The sequence below is a fragment of the Hipposideros armiger genome, unplaced genomic scaffold (genome assembly GCF_001890085.2).
Source record: "Hipposideros armiger isolate ML-2016 unplaced genomic scaffold, ASM189008v1 scaffold_746, whole genome shotgun sequence".
NCBI classification, from domain to species: Eukaryota; Metazoa; Chordata; class Mammalia; order Chiroptera; family Hipposideridae; genus Hipposideros; species Hipposideros armiger.
The window spans coordinates 13,951-27,185 of NW_017732096.1; the positions used below are offsets into that span (position 1 = coordinate 13,951).

General features: G+C 34.2%; 1 protein-coding gene across 1 annotated transcript in view; it reads left to right on the forward strand.

Annotated features, from left to right (window-relative positions):
- Positions 1-13,235, forward strand: part of LRRC7 (leucine rich repeat containing 7) — a gene marked incomplete at its 5' end in the record, with an annotated part of 273,040 nt that overhangs the window by 10,259 nt on the left and 249,546 nt on the right. The window contains one exon of the mRNA XM_019628072.1: positions 8,288-8,366. Coding sequence (XP_019483617.1) covers positions 8,288-8,366 — 79 coding nt within the window. The remainder of the gene's footprint in view (positions 1-8,287; positions 8,367-13,235) is intronic.

Consider the following 13,235-nt stretch of genomic DNA (forward strand, 5'->3'; position numbering starts at 1 on the left):
GAATGTTGGGGTTGTTTGTATTTGACCTGCAGAGTACTATGTAGGGAACAAATGCAATATATATAGTGCTCTGTTATAAATGTTGCATGGTCAGTCTTGGGTAGGCAAGTAGTTTAAATCCTAGATTTGATGGGGGCAGTTTATTATAAGATAGGTAAAATATGATGGTGTTTGGAATATGGTTGGCCTGGTTTCAAATCCTGGCTAGCCTCTGAGCCTCAGTTTCTTCAGTGGTTAGATGAGAATAATAAAACACACTATAAAATTGTTGCAAAGACAAAATAAAGCAAAGTGCTTATAATATTTTCTCAATAAATTCCATTTTTTCTGTTCATATATCTAATTCAATTATTAGAGATATAAATAACCTCCTGCCTTCTCAAAATTGAAAAAAATTATAAAAATTAAAATATCAAATAAAATATTAAAATCTCATAAATAGATTTCTCTTTTTTAACACAAGATATAACATTATTATTTTTGTCTTTTATCAGCATATGGCACTTATATTACAGAGTAAACCATTTGGGATGATGATAGCTATGAAATTCAGAAAAACAAACATTTCAAAATGCTTTATCCATAACTATTATCATGTGTACTGATTTATTTAAAGATTTATAAGTAATAAAATGTAACACATTTACAAGAACACTAAAAAGTTTAAAATTTGGTATTTATATAAAGTTGTTTATATTTTGTTTGTATGGAAAGAGATAGTTACCTTTTTCATATTAGAAAATATAATTTGAATCTAAAGCCTCTTTACTAAAATGAAATGTTTCTTTCCATTTTGTGAAGCAACATTCATTGCTTCAAGGTATTGATACAAAAATATAATTAGATGCAAATTAACAAACACTTGCAGAGCAACCATTGTTGTGCTAGGTCTGAGCTAGATAATGTCAGGAATATCAAGAAATTGAATGTCAAATGACAAATATTACTCTCTGATTCCACCCTTCTATCTTTGCCGAACACGCCCTCTCATGTAGCTCCAACCATCTTTTGACCCCATCAGAACCACCAATCTATTAAAACCACTGCCTTCTTTGGGATTTTTTTCATCCTTGCTGTTTTCTTTGCCCTTTTTGCATAGCTTACATTCCATTGTCAATCGTCAAATAACCCCCTTGACACCCTTACTCTTCTCTCATGTCACTGTATGCTCAGTAAAATTACAATCCTGGCTGAATCCAACTCTCTACCTATTGCTGAAAGGATCTGGAAAAAACAATCACATTGATAAAATTTTAAAATTATGACAGAAATTCTGAAGTACAGCCTTCATGCTTTCCAACCATCATGTAATATTCCCTTTGCCCGATGACTCTCCTTTTCAGGTGACTATTTCACATGTTTTCCTCTACCTTGAACCCGCCCACACCCACTCTGCCATCTTCACAGCTACTGATCCTACTTCACAGAGAATATTAAGGCTCTCAGGAGATAACTTCTACAGGCTGTTGGCCATCATATCTACCCATCTACCAGCATCTGCACCCATATTCTCTGATTTCTGCCTGTTAATGTAGATGAAGTACCCCTGTTCCTCTCTGAAGCCAATATCTTCACTAGATAACCACCTTCTCATGCCTACCCACAGATATTACTCTAGAAACTTTCCTCAGACTCTACTACATCATCGAGGTTTTCTGCGCAACTTGTTTGTTTTAATGGCATAACACATGCTGTTATTTCTCCCATTCCTAAGAATCCTTGATTCCTCTTCCCTTATACATCCTTATGACATACAGGCATCTGTATCCTTATCTCTCTTCATGTCTTTGTTTAAATGCTTTCTTCTCAATCAGTGAGGCTTAACCTTAATCATCCTGGTTAAATTTGAAATGGCCAGCATTTATTTTTTTATTTTTTTATTACTAATTTCAGGAATACAAAACAACATAGTGATTAGACATTCATACACCTCACAAAATGATAACCCCAGCTAGTCTACTACCCATCTGACACTGTACATAGTTATTACAATGCCATTAAGTATGTTCTCTACAGTGTACTTTACACTCTGACTATATATTTTTTTAGTTATAGTTGACATTCAGTATTATTTTATATCGGTTTTAGGTGTACAGCATAGTGTTTAGGCATTTATAATTTATGAAGTGATCCCCCTCCCCAATAAGACTAGTACACTATACATAGTTTTTACAATATTATTGACTATATTACCCATACTGTATTTCACATCCCTGTGACTATTTTGTAACTACTAATTTGTACTTCCCAATCCTTTCCCCTTCTCACCCATCCCCCTAGCACCCTCCCTTCTAGCAAACATCAGTTTGTTCTCTGTATCTGTGAGTCTATTTCTGTTTTGTTTGTTCATTTATTCTGCTCTTTACATTCCACATATAAGTGAGATCATGGCATTTGTCTTTCTCAGTGTGACTTATTTCACTTAGCATAATGCCCTGTAGGTCCATCCATATTGTTGCAAATGGTGAAATATCTTTTTATCCTATGGCAGAGTAATACTCCAGCGCGTGTGTGTGTGTGTGTGTGTGTATCACAATTTCTTTATTCGGTCACGGTCATCTATTGATAGGCGTTTCAGTTGTTTCCATATCTTGGCTAATGTGAATAACACTGCAGTGAACATAGGGGTGCATATATCTCTTCAAATTAGTGTTTTGGATTTCTTAGGATAAATATCCAGGAGTAGAATTGCTGGGTCATACTCAGGCATTTCTAATCCATCTTTATTCTGTTTTTATTGTCATTTTTCATAGCATGTCTCATTGCTAAAATACGATATAATTTTATGTATTTTGTATTACTACTAAGTATATCTATGATTTATTGTATGTATTCCTCTACTACAACATAAGCTCCACAAATGAAGAGGACATAAGCATTTGTTTCACCCTGTATCCTAAATGTTTAGTACAGTTCCTAACATGGAGTAGGGACTCGATAAACATTTGTTGAATATATAAATGATTTCTCCCTTTCAGGGACCTTATAATTAAAGTTAGCTGCTCAGATAGCAGAGAACCATATAAGACAAGATGATAAAGCTGTGATTCCTCAATTAATAACCCCATATTGTGTCTTGCTACTTTTCAGTCTTATTTAATGTCATAAAGAATACAATTTTAAAAGCTAGGCATTAAGAAGAGAGAGTCATGGAATAAAATAGTTGAATGAATTTTCATGCAGATGATAGAATTTAAATGTAGGTATATGAATGATATTCAGACTGAGGATTTAGATGAGAAAGTAGATGGGGACAGGTAAAAATTATAACACATTAAATAAATTCAGAAAATTAATTAACTAATTAATTAATTCAGAATGAGATTAAAAAACAGAGCATATGTTATAGAAATGTCTTACACTCAGGTTTGCCTTTCAAGGATCTTTCATTTATGATCACAGAGGTCAGTGTTGCTATTGCTATTGTTAGGCTCTATATTTAATACTGAAAAGATTGTTTGGTACATTTAGATTCCACACTTACCTATTGCATTGGTTAAAAAAAAAATTGCTTTTAATATCAACTTAAAACCAACTTAAGGCCAAACGTAAGATTTTAATGACACTTTAGTTTTGCTTTTCACCATATTTCCCCATGTATAAGATGCTCCCATGTATAAGACGCACCTTAATTTGGGGGCCTGAAATTTGAAAAAAATGTATTACATAAAGTTATTGAACTCAAGTTTTATTCATCATAAAATTCATACAACTCCTTATCACTGTCAAAAGTCCCAACCATTAGCTTGTCCTCATCTGTGTCTGATAACGAATCACTGTCTTCATATATTGCCTCGTCCTCAGTGGGAAATGCAAGTAAAAAAATCTACAACAACTGTATAAGACACACACAGTTTTTAGGCCCCAAGTTTTTCAAAAATGGTTGCATCTTATACATGGGGAAATATGGTATTTTTACATCAATAATCTTTTTTATAATTAAAGTTGAAAACCATATTAATACTAACTTAAAATCCTTCTATCAAGACTTGATTGTCAGGGCTGGCCGAGTGGCCCAGTTGGTTAAGAGCGCGAGCTCTGAGCAACAGGGCTGCCGGTTCAATTCCCACATGGGCCAGTGAGCTGCACCCGAGCTGAGCTGCCACTGAGCTGCCAACAGGTGGCAGGTTGGCTCAGCTGGCAAGAGCATGTGCTCCTAACAACAAGGTTGCTGGTTTGACTCCTGCATGGGATGGTGAGCTAAGCCCACCCACAACTAAGACTGAACACAGCACCTTGAGCTGAGCTGCCCTGAGCTGCCAATGGGTGGCCAGATGGTGACTGGACTTGGAGCTAAGCCAGCTGTGCCCTCCACAACTAAGACTGAAGGACAACAACTTGGCTGTTCCCCTTCCGCAATTCCCCAGTAAAAAATAAAAAAAAAAGGACTTGATTGTCTGCATTAGTAATAAACAGGTTAGTCCATGTAAAAGTGATTAACTGAATACACTACAACCTAATCTTAGCCATGACTTCCTTTTCCCATGCTAAGCAGGAAAGATTCATTCACATTTGATTGATTCTGGAATTCTTTTCTATCCCTTCTTCTGCACACCAGTGAGATGGTCTAATGGAGGTAGGGAAAAAGAAAAAGAATAAGCACCCCACAAAGTGAATTAGTTCTTGAATTAAAGTTGAGCAGGAACTTATTCACCCTAGTTTTTTAAAAAGGGGAAGGGCAAAGAAACAATCAGACAAACTAGTCTATTACATCTTTTTTTCTTCAAGATATTAATTTTTTGTTAATGCAATTATGAATAATTCCATTGCATTAAAAGCTTTATTTCTAAGATATTTTAAGTTCAGAATAAAGAAATGTTATTTCTCATTTGACAGAATTTCTGTGGACATATTCAAAATACATTTGTAGTATAGTTGCTGAAATAGACACATTGGAAATAATTTTACCACAGTGTCCTAATTTGGATGATAAAGATTTATTGATGCCACCTGCTATTTGTGGACAATTGTCCAATTTTTAGCTAAATACACCATTTTACCTATAAAACACAAAACTTTCTGTGTAATTATTTTAGAGTACAGCCCTTATTGGTTGTTCAGCCCAGGTTTGAAACTCATCTAAATATAATGAGCTTGAATCTCCAGGGGTTCCCAAAATAAGTGAACTTGTGATGCCCTTAGAAGATAATTCCTTATGGGCCTCTGTTAGGAAAACTCTGTGATGTCTCAACTGGGGTTAGAACTTGAATTGCATGGCCTACAAATGCTTGATCCTTTCTCCTACAGTAATCATAAATAAACATGACGAGAATAAGATATATTGTTAAAGTGAAGGATGTTTATCCCCCTGTTTCTGGAAGAATACATTTGAAAATCAATACAAAGTCCATTTGAGAAAATGTGTACACGTGTGTGTGTGTGTGTGTGTGTGTGTTTATGTATATGTATATATATATGGCCTTTTTATAAATTGAAAATACTGTGCTCAGAGGACTAGAAACCAACCTCAAAGACTGGTTAATAAAAATGTGGGTTCTATAGTAAAAGCCAACATCATTTTAGTAGGATGTAAGCATAATGGAGTAAATAGGAACCAAGAGCATGGTGTTAAGAAACAATGAATGAAAGCCCACCTGTATTCATTTCCATCTATAAACACTCATTAGGTATTTAAATAAGTCACCTAATCCTTGTGAATATGTGGTTCTTCATCCATAAAATGAAAATAATATTGCCTAATATATCTTCCTCACATGAAGGTTATTAAGAAAATTAAATTATTTTACACATAGGCATACAGAAGTGTAAGTGAACTTTTCTCTTATTGATATTATACATGAGTTTTATCTAGTAATTTTAAGGTATTTTTTTAAGTGCGAGACATAATACTAAGTGCTTTACATTCAAACCACCTAATACTCAGAACAACCTTTTGAATTAGGCAAGGAATGAGTGAGTGACACTTGAATATTGTAATGTCTGGCTAAGATTACATGGCTGGTTAGGTGATAATACTGGGATTCAGTCACCCTTCCAGCCTTTGCCTTTAACTATGCTACGCTCCCTCTCTATGTTTAGATTGAACAACAAATTGAGGTTATGCTCTAAGAACTTTTCCTAAACTCTAGGGCCCATATATTGGTCTATATGAGAAAATTCCCCTGGCACCCATTTTTCCAAATTTGTTCCAACTTTCATAAACAAATTAGGATCGCTATAAAAACCGCTGCAAAAATATAAAAGTATTGCTGAGCATAAACTAGTTATATATTTCTGTATTGTTGGTTCCCTTGTTGACTGAGACCTTCTGCTTCTATTTATTTCTGGTAATTACAGATAACATCTATGCAGCACTTTCTGCCAATTACTTTATCAGCTTGATCTCTTTCAATCCTCACTGCAACTGCCCAATGAAACCATTTATATAATCACTTTAGGAAACTAACGCATTGAGCATGTAAGGGACTTACCTAGAGTTACCCAACCAGCGAGGGATAAAATTGGGATTCCATCATAATCCAATGGACTCTGCGCTGGACAATTTAAATTTCAACTGTAAACAGTGTAATACAAGTTTTTAAACACATACGGTGGTAGCATTTTCACCACAGGAGGGAATTCCATTTTCAGTAGACGATAAGGAGATACAGTGCTTTCCTTAAAATCGTATTTTAATTTGCTTTTGCTTCCATGGCTTGTTTTATGCATAGTTTAAGGAAATATCATTCTAAGGCAGATTGGGTTTTTTTGGGGTTTTTTTACCTGTGGATGTAAGGCATGAGGCACAACAGTGTATAATGAGCCCAGATGGGTGACTAACTAGAAAAAGCTAAAAGGAGGAAACAAAAAGTCTTACACCCTTGCTGGTTGTAGATATCCAAAGTAAATATGAGTGCTAAGGTACAATATTGAGGATAGCTCAAGGGTTAGCCTATTGACTTTTTTTTTGCCATTTTGTTCACATCTAGCAAATGAGGGCAGCTCTAGGTGTTATGGCCTTTCCAATAAAGAGAATTGGCCTTTCTCATTCAATTCATACATAATGGAGTTCCTAAAATTTCTTGGGCATATGAAAAGGGCAAAATACTGTAGCAATAATTTTTGGGAGAGCCTGGTTTATGAAGAAATTCCACATAAAGGAAAAATGGTGGGGGAAATGTACCCATCTTCTCTTTCATACCCTTACTTTACACTGAATAAACGATCTGCTGTGGTTTGGTCCCCCTCCTGCTGATTTCCTGGACTTCAAGGTCCTGTGGACATGCTGGTTTGGGTCAAATGAATCTAGGAGGTGGAGGGTTTTCCTTCTTAAAGAAAAAAGTTCAACAAAGCCTGCCACATAACATTCCTCATCCTTCTGTCAGATATGAGGTGCTCAGCAGGACTAGTGCTTTATGGATATTTTTACATCCTTAGTAATGGTTTCAAAAACTGAGAGCAGGTGGTCCTGCAGGCATATAGGAATGACTTCAGATAGCTGTTTTCTAACTTTTGCAGGGCTTACTATATTTAATTCATGTGTACCAATTGATTGAAATGTCCTCCGCATCTTTTATCCCTGACACTCATATTTGTGGATTAGGTTGTGTGACTTTCTGATTTTCAGTAAGAAACCCTTGTGTTTTCCTGTCACCGCGCCAACAGCACAGCTGTGACAGCAGATGAATAGTTCTCCAAGGGCAATGAGCTAGGCTGCCTACCTCAGAGCCTCCAGGGAGGACCCAAGAGGGCCTTGCTCACCTCTTCACCTTTTCAGGCAGATGCAGAGCTGCACTCGGTGCCAACAAGAAAGAATTACATAAAATTTGTTAGAGCCCCATAGTAGTTTGAGAATATCTATTGTTTTGTGATTTGTCCGTAGGTATTTTTCACGTGTATGTGTTCAATCTTCCCAATTTTAGAACATGAAGGAAGCAAAGATTTTTCTCTTCTGTTTTCTATCATCTGATGATTTTCCCTTCCTCCAGTAGCAGTGATATTGTAACTAAATAAACCTAAACTATTTTTATATCTTTGGATACATAAAGAGCCAAAATCTATCTTATACCAAATATACAATTGTCCTCAATTGTATATACAATTGTATATACAATTTCCAATTTTTACTATCATAAAATATTAATTATCATTCAAATTTTATTTTTAATATGTATATACATAGGCTATGATGCTAATATATAATATTAAGTTATTATTCTTACTTAAAAGATTATCCCATTAGTGTTTATACTATGTATTTAGTTAATTATTCTTAATATTAGAACTATAATTTAGAGAATTTGTACTGGGACATTTTCATGTATTTTTTTTTCTTTTTGCCTTTTAGGTGTACAAGAATTTCCAGAAAACATAAAGTGCTGTAAGTGTTTAGCAATTATTGAAGCCAGTGTCAATCCCATTTCTAAGTGAGTATGAGTGATTTCATTTTATTTATTTTATGTTTCTATTGAATAACAATATACTAAGAGAAACAGAATTTACATAATAAATTAATTTTATAATAAATGCTGCACTTAAAATTCAATTCAATAGAATGATGTGAAAGGAATAATCAAATCAGTATAGTTCAACAAAAGATGATTAAAAGCACTGCTGAGTAACAATAAAGGCCTACTTGGTGCATGATGGCATTACTTAGAAGCAAACTATGTCATCATTTTTTTTGTGGCTCTCAGGCAACATTCCATGGAAGAGCACTGAAACTAAGGAAACTGTTAGTTATGGTCATGATAGAAAATTAGCATCAAGGATGTGATTAAAGTTCAAGAGCATGAAAAAGTTTAAGGTATTAGTAGGCACATGAAAATAGCTTATCATATAGTTCAAGCTGGTGATAGAATTAAATATGACCAGAAAAAGGTAGCATTTGTGCACCAAAGATTACAGGAAAGACAAAAAGACAATTCTATGAGGATAGCAGAGTAAAAGAAATGGATGGTAAAGATGCTGTAATCAGACATTGAGTGTTTGTAATTTGTTATTAGAGAAATGCCATGGGAAAATGTGACCCAGCATGTGACCACGTTCCTGAATTACAGTTACGTCATAATGATAGAGGGTGTGCTATTGATCAAATGGCTCAAGAAACCACGAACTGAATGGATTAGATGAGCCATGAACTTCAATGTTAAAGTCATTTAACAGTGGATGTGAACATGAACTCTAGAAAGGCTATTGACAGTTGTCGTAATATTTGGAAGAGGCTGAAACAAATCAGTGACATTGGGATGAAGATAATGAGTTTCAGAGTAAGATGGGCATTATAATTATGCAGAAACTGAAAGCAGGATTGGAGAAAACTCCCTCATTCCTTTATCCACATGAAGTGGAAGAGACTCAGAGAACCTGAAGCCCACTGGAAAGTCATTTAATGAATGTAGTGTTTTTAGAAGAAGACCAAAGGAAGTTTATCAAAGGAAATTTTGAAGAGAAAGTTTTTACCAATAGAGTTGAGGAGAGGGGGTAGTGAGAATGGATCATGAGAAGAGGCTGTAGATGAGAATAGGAATGGAAGAGAATACAAAAGGAGATGGAAATTTAGATGGAGATCTTTACAGTGAAAGGTTTGGGAAATAATTGAAGGCCTTTAGTTGAAAGTGGAACGTCAAGCAATAAAATGTGTTTGAAAGGTACAGATTTTCTACCTGAGAAATAAAATATGGAAGGAAAAAAAAAATCCTGTGAAAAGTGTTTCCAAAACTTTCAGACCAAAATGCAATTTTCTTAACAAAGAAATAGATCTAGCTAACTGCTCACATGTATACTACAGCCATGGCCTTGACTTGAATCATAAGCCAGGGCAGTTGGTGAATTTTTAATTTTTTAGTTCTTTAATTCTAACAGTCCATCTTACTTAGGAATCAAGCTCAGTGGGTTAGGTGATAAATCACATCTTTAAGAAGCTTAAAGTTTATCATCTTGTTGGTTATGTCTCTGAATTGCTTTCATATGTTTAACTTTTTAAAAGATGACTGAATGATCTATTTCATCAAAAAAATGCCTAACACTGAAAACATTAAACAGTTTGGGAATTCATAAAATAGTACTCAATAGAAGAATCAAATTACATAATACACTAATTTTAAAGTTAGGCTTTTTGAAAGATATCATTTATGTGCAGTAAAATTTACCCTTTTGAGTGTATGGCTTAGTGAATTTTGACAAATGTATACAGTCCTGGAACCACCACTATAAACAAGATATAGACATCAAGATATTTACATCACCCCAAGACGTTCCCTCTGCTCAGTCATCCACCGATCTGATTTCTATCCCCATGGTTTTGCCTTTTCAAAAATGTCATATATGGTATCATACTTTTGTGTCAAACTTTTTTTACTTATCATACTGATTTTGAGATTTATCAATGTCATTTCAAGAGTCAGCATTACATTCTCATTTATTTGTAGGTAGTATTCCGTTGTATGGATTTACAACAATTTATCATGAGTTGATAGACATGTAGGTTGTTTGAGTAAGCATATGTTTTAATTTCTATTGGTTAAACACCTAGGAATAGTATACTGGGTAATATGGTACATGTATATTTAACCTTATAAGAAATTTCCAAACTGTTTTCCAAAACAGCTATTCATTGTGCATTCCCACCAGCAATTTATTAGAGTTTCTGTTGTTCCTCATCTTTGTCAGAATTTGGTGCAATCTGGTTTTTGTTTGTTTGTTTGTTTTTTCTATTTTAGCCAGTCTAGTAGATGGCTATATCACGGTGGTATCTCATTGTAATTTTAATTTACATTTTTAATATACAAGTAACATCTTTCCATGTACTTATTTATAATCTGTATTGTTTCTTTGGCAAAAAATTCAATCCTTTTGCTCATTTATATTGACTTGCCTTTTTATTATGGAATTATTAGAATTTTTATATATACTAGCTAAAAGTCCTTTATCAGATATTTGTTTGTAAATAATTGCTCCTAGTCTGTGACTTAACTTTCCATTTTCAAAATAGTTTTTCAAAGATAAGTTTTTAATTTTGATGAAGTTCTAATTATACATTTTTTTATTATTATTAGTTTCAGGTGTACAAAACAATGCAATGGTTATTCTTTTCACCCCTCACAAATTGACAACCCCTCTCCCCCCAACCACTGCCCTCCCACCCCCAATATCATACTTATCTATTACAATTCCATTGACTCCATTCCCATACTCTACTCCACATCCCATCACTATATATGTATTTATAATTATAGTTGACATACAATATTATTCAACATCAGCTTCAGATATACAGTGTGGTGGTCAGGCCTCTACACCATCTATGAAATGGTCTCTCTAACAAGACATGAGTCCATCTGGCCCCCTAGAAAATATTTACAGCATTATTGATTATATTCCTCAGACTGTTTTCCATCCCTGAGGCCATATTGTAGTTACCAATTTGTATTGTCTCATCCCTTCCCCTTCTCCTTCATCCCCACCCCTCCCAACTAGCAACCATCAGTTTTTCCTCTGTGTCTCTGAGACTATTTCTGTTTACATTTCTCATTTATTCAGTACTTTAGATTTCACATATAAGTGAAATCATATGGTATTTGTCTTTCTCTGACTGACATTTCACTTAGCATAATGTTCTTTAGGTCCATCCAGATCGTTGCAAATGGTACGATTTCCTTCTTTATAGCTGAGTAACACTCCATTGTATAAATGTACCATAGCTTCTTAATCCAGTCATCTACCAATGGGCATTTCAGTTGTTTCCAAGTCTTGGCTATTGTAAATAGCACTGCAATGAACATAGGGGTGCATATATTTTTTTGAATTAATGTCTTGGGTTTTTCTGGATAGATACCCAAGAGAGGAATTCCTGGGTCATAAGGTAGTTCCATTTCCAGTTTTTTGAGATACCTCCATAGTGATTTCCATAATGGCTGCACCAGTCTGCAGTCCCACCAACAGTGCACCAGGGTCCCCTTTTTCCCACAACCTCACCAGCACTTGTTGTTTGTTGATTTATTGATGATAGCCATTATCAAAAATCTTGAGAGTTCCTATCACTGAGCATAATTTATATCTATACTTTTAAAATGTGTTTTATCAATGTTTTGTAGATTTCAGCATGTAAGTCTTGTACATGGTTTGTTCGTTTTATTCCAAGTATTTCATGGTTTTTGTGCCATTGCAAATGATTTTTCTATTATTCAGTTGTTTATTGCTGATATATAGAAATACAATTGATTTTGTTTTTCTATGGCCTTTATGTCCTACAACCTCACTATTAGTTCTAGTAAATTCATTTATTAGTTCCAGTAAATATTTTAGAGATGTGGGGTGATTTTCTTAGGTAGGCAATCATGTCACCTGTGAATAAACACAGGTTCATTTTTATCCTCTTTAATCGGTATGATTTTTATTTATTTATTTTTTTATTGTCCTGGCTAGGACCTCCTGTACAATGTTGAATAGAAGAGGTGAAAAGAGACATCATTGCCTTGTTTCCAGACTTAGGAATAAAGCATCAGACTTTCACCATTATCTGGAACTGTTGCTTATTGTTCTTTCATACATGCCCTTTATCAGGTTGAGGAAATTTTTAATAACCCATACCTAACTTCTTTTTAAGCCCTCCTCAGCAGGGTCCTCAAAGTTCAGATTTCTACTTTCATTCTTTTCAAGGGAATCTAGGCTCTGTTTGCTTAGGTCATCCTAGTTTGCAACCTGTTGATGTGGCATGATTAATAGTAGCTCCCTTTCAACTCTCAAAAGTGTCCTAGTTTGAATGATAGATTATGGAGTCACTCTGGTTATACAGCAACATTGAAAGATAATTATAAAGTAAAGGGAGACATCATGAAACAACTTTGTTGTGATGTTAAAACAATTAATTGAAAATTAGATTAGAAATACATGAAAGGTAATGTTGGCAATATTAAGAAGGTTGAATTATGAATAGTACTTTTCTTTTTCTCTTTATTTTTCAAACATTCTGTAATATTGTTACAATTATTTTAGAATTTTAAGTTACATAAGTTAAACTATTTAGATGTAAAATACATTTCAAATAAGGATAGATTTTACACTAGCTTCTTAATCACAACTTACAAAACCTGTAATTTAATTTGGCCTAACTCTTCTATTAGAGGTCAAATGCCTGTAATATGTTTTTTCTTTAACTATTTTACTAAAGTCAATGGAATTAGAAAAGAAAAATGTCAAAACAAGGATGTCTGTAACCAATCTCAATTTTCCTGTTCCAATAATAGAAACAGCATTAATAAAAATATTTAAATTCATATTCTAGTTAACATTGA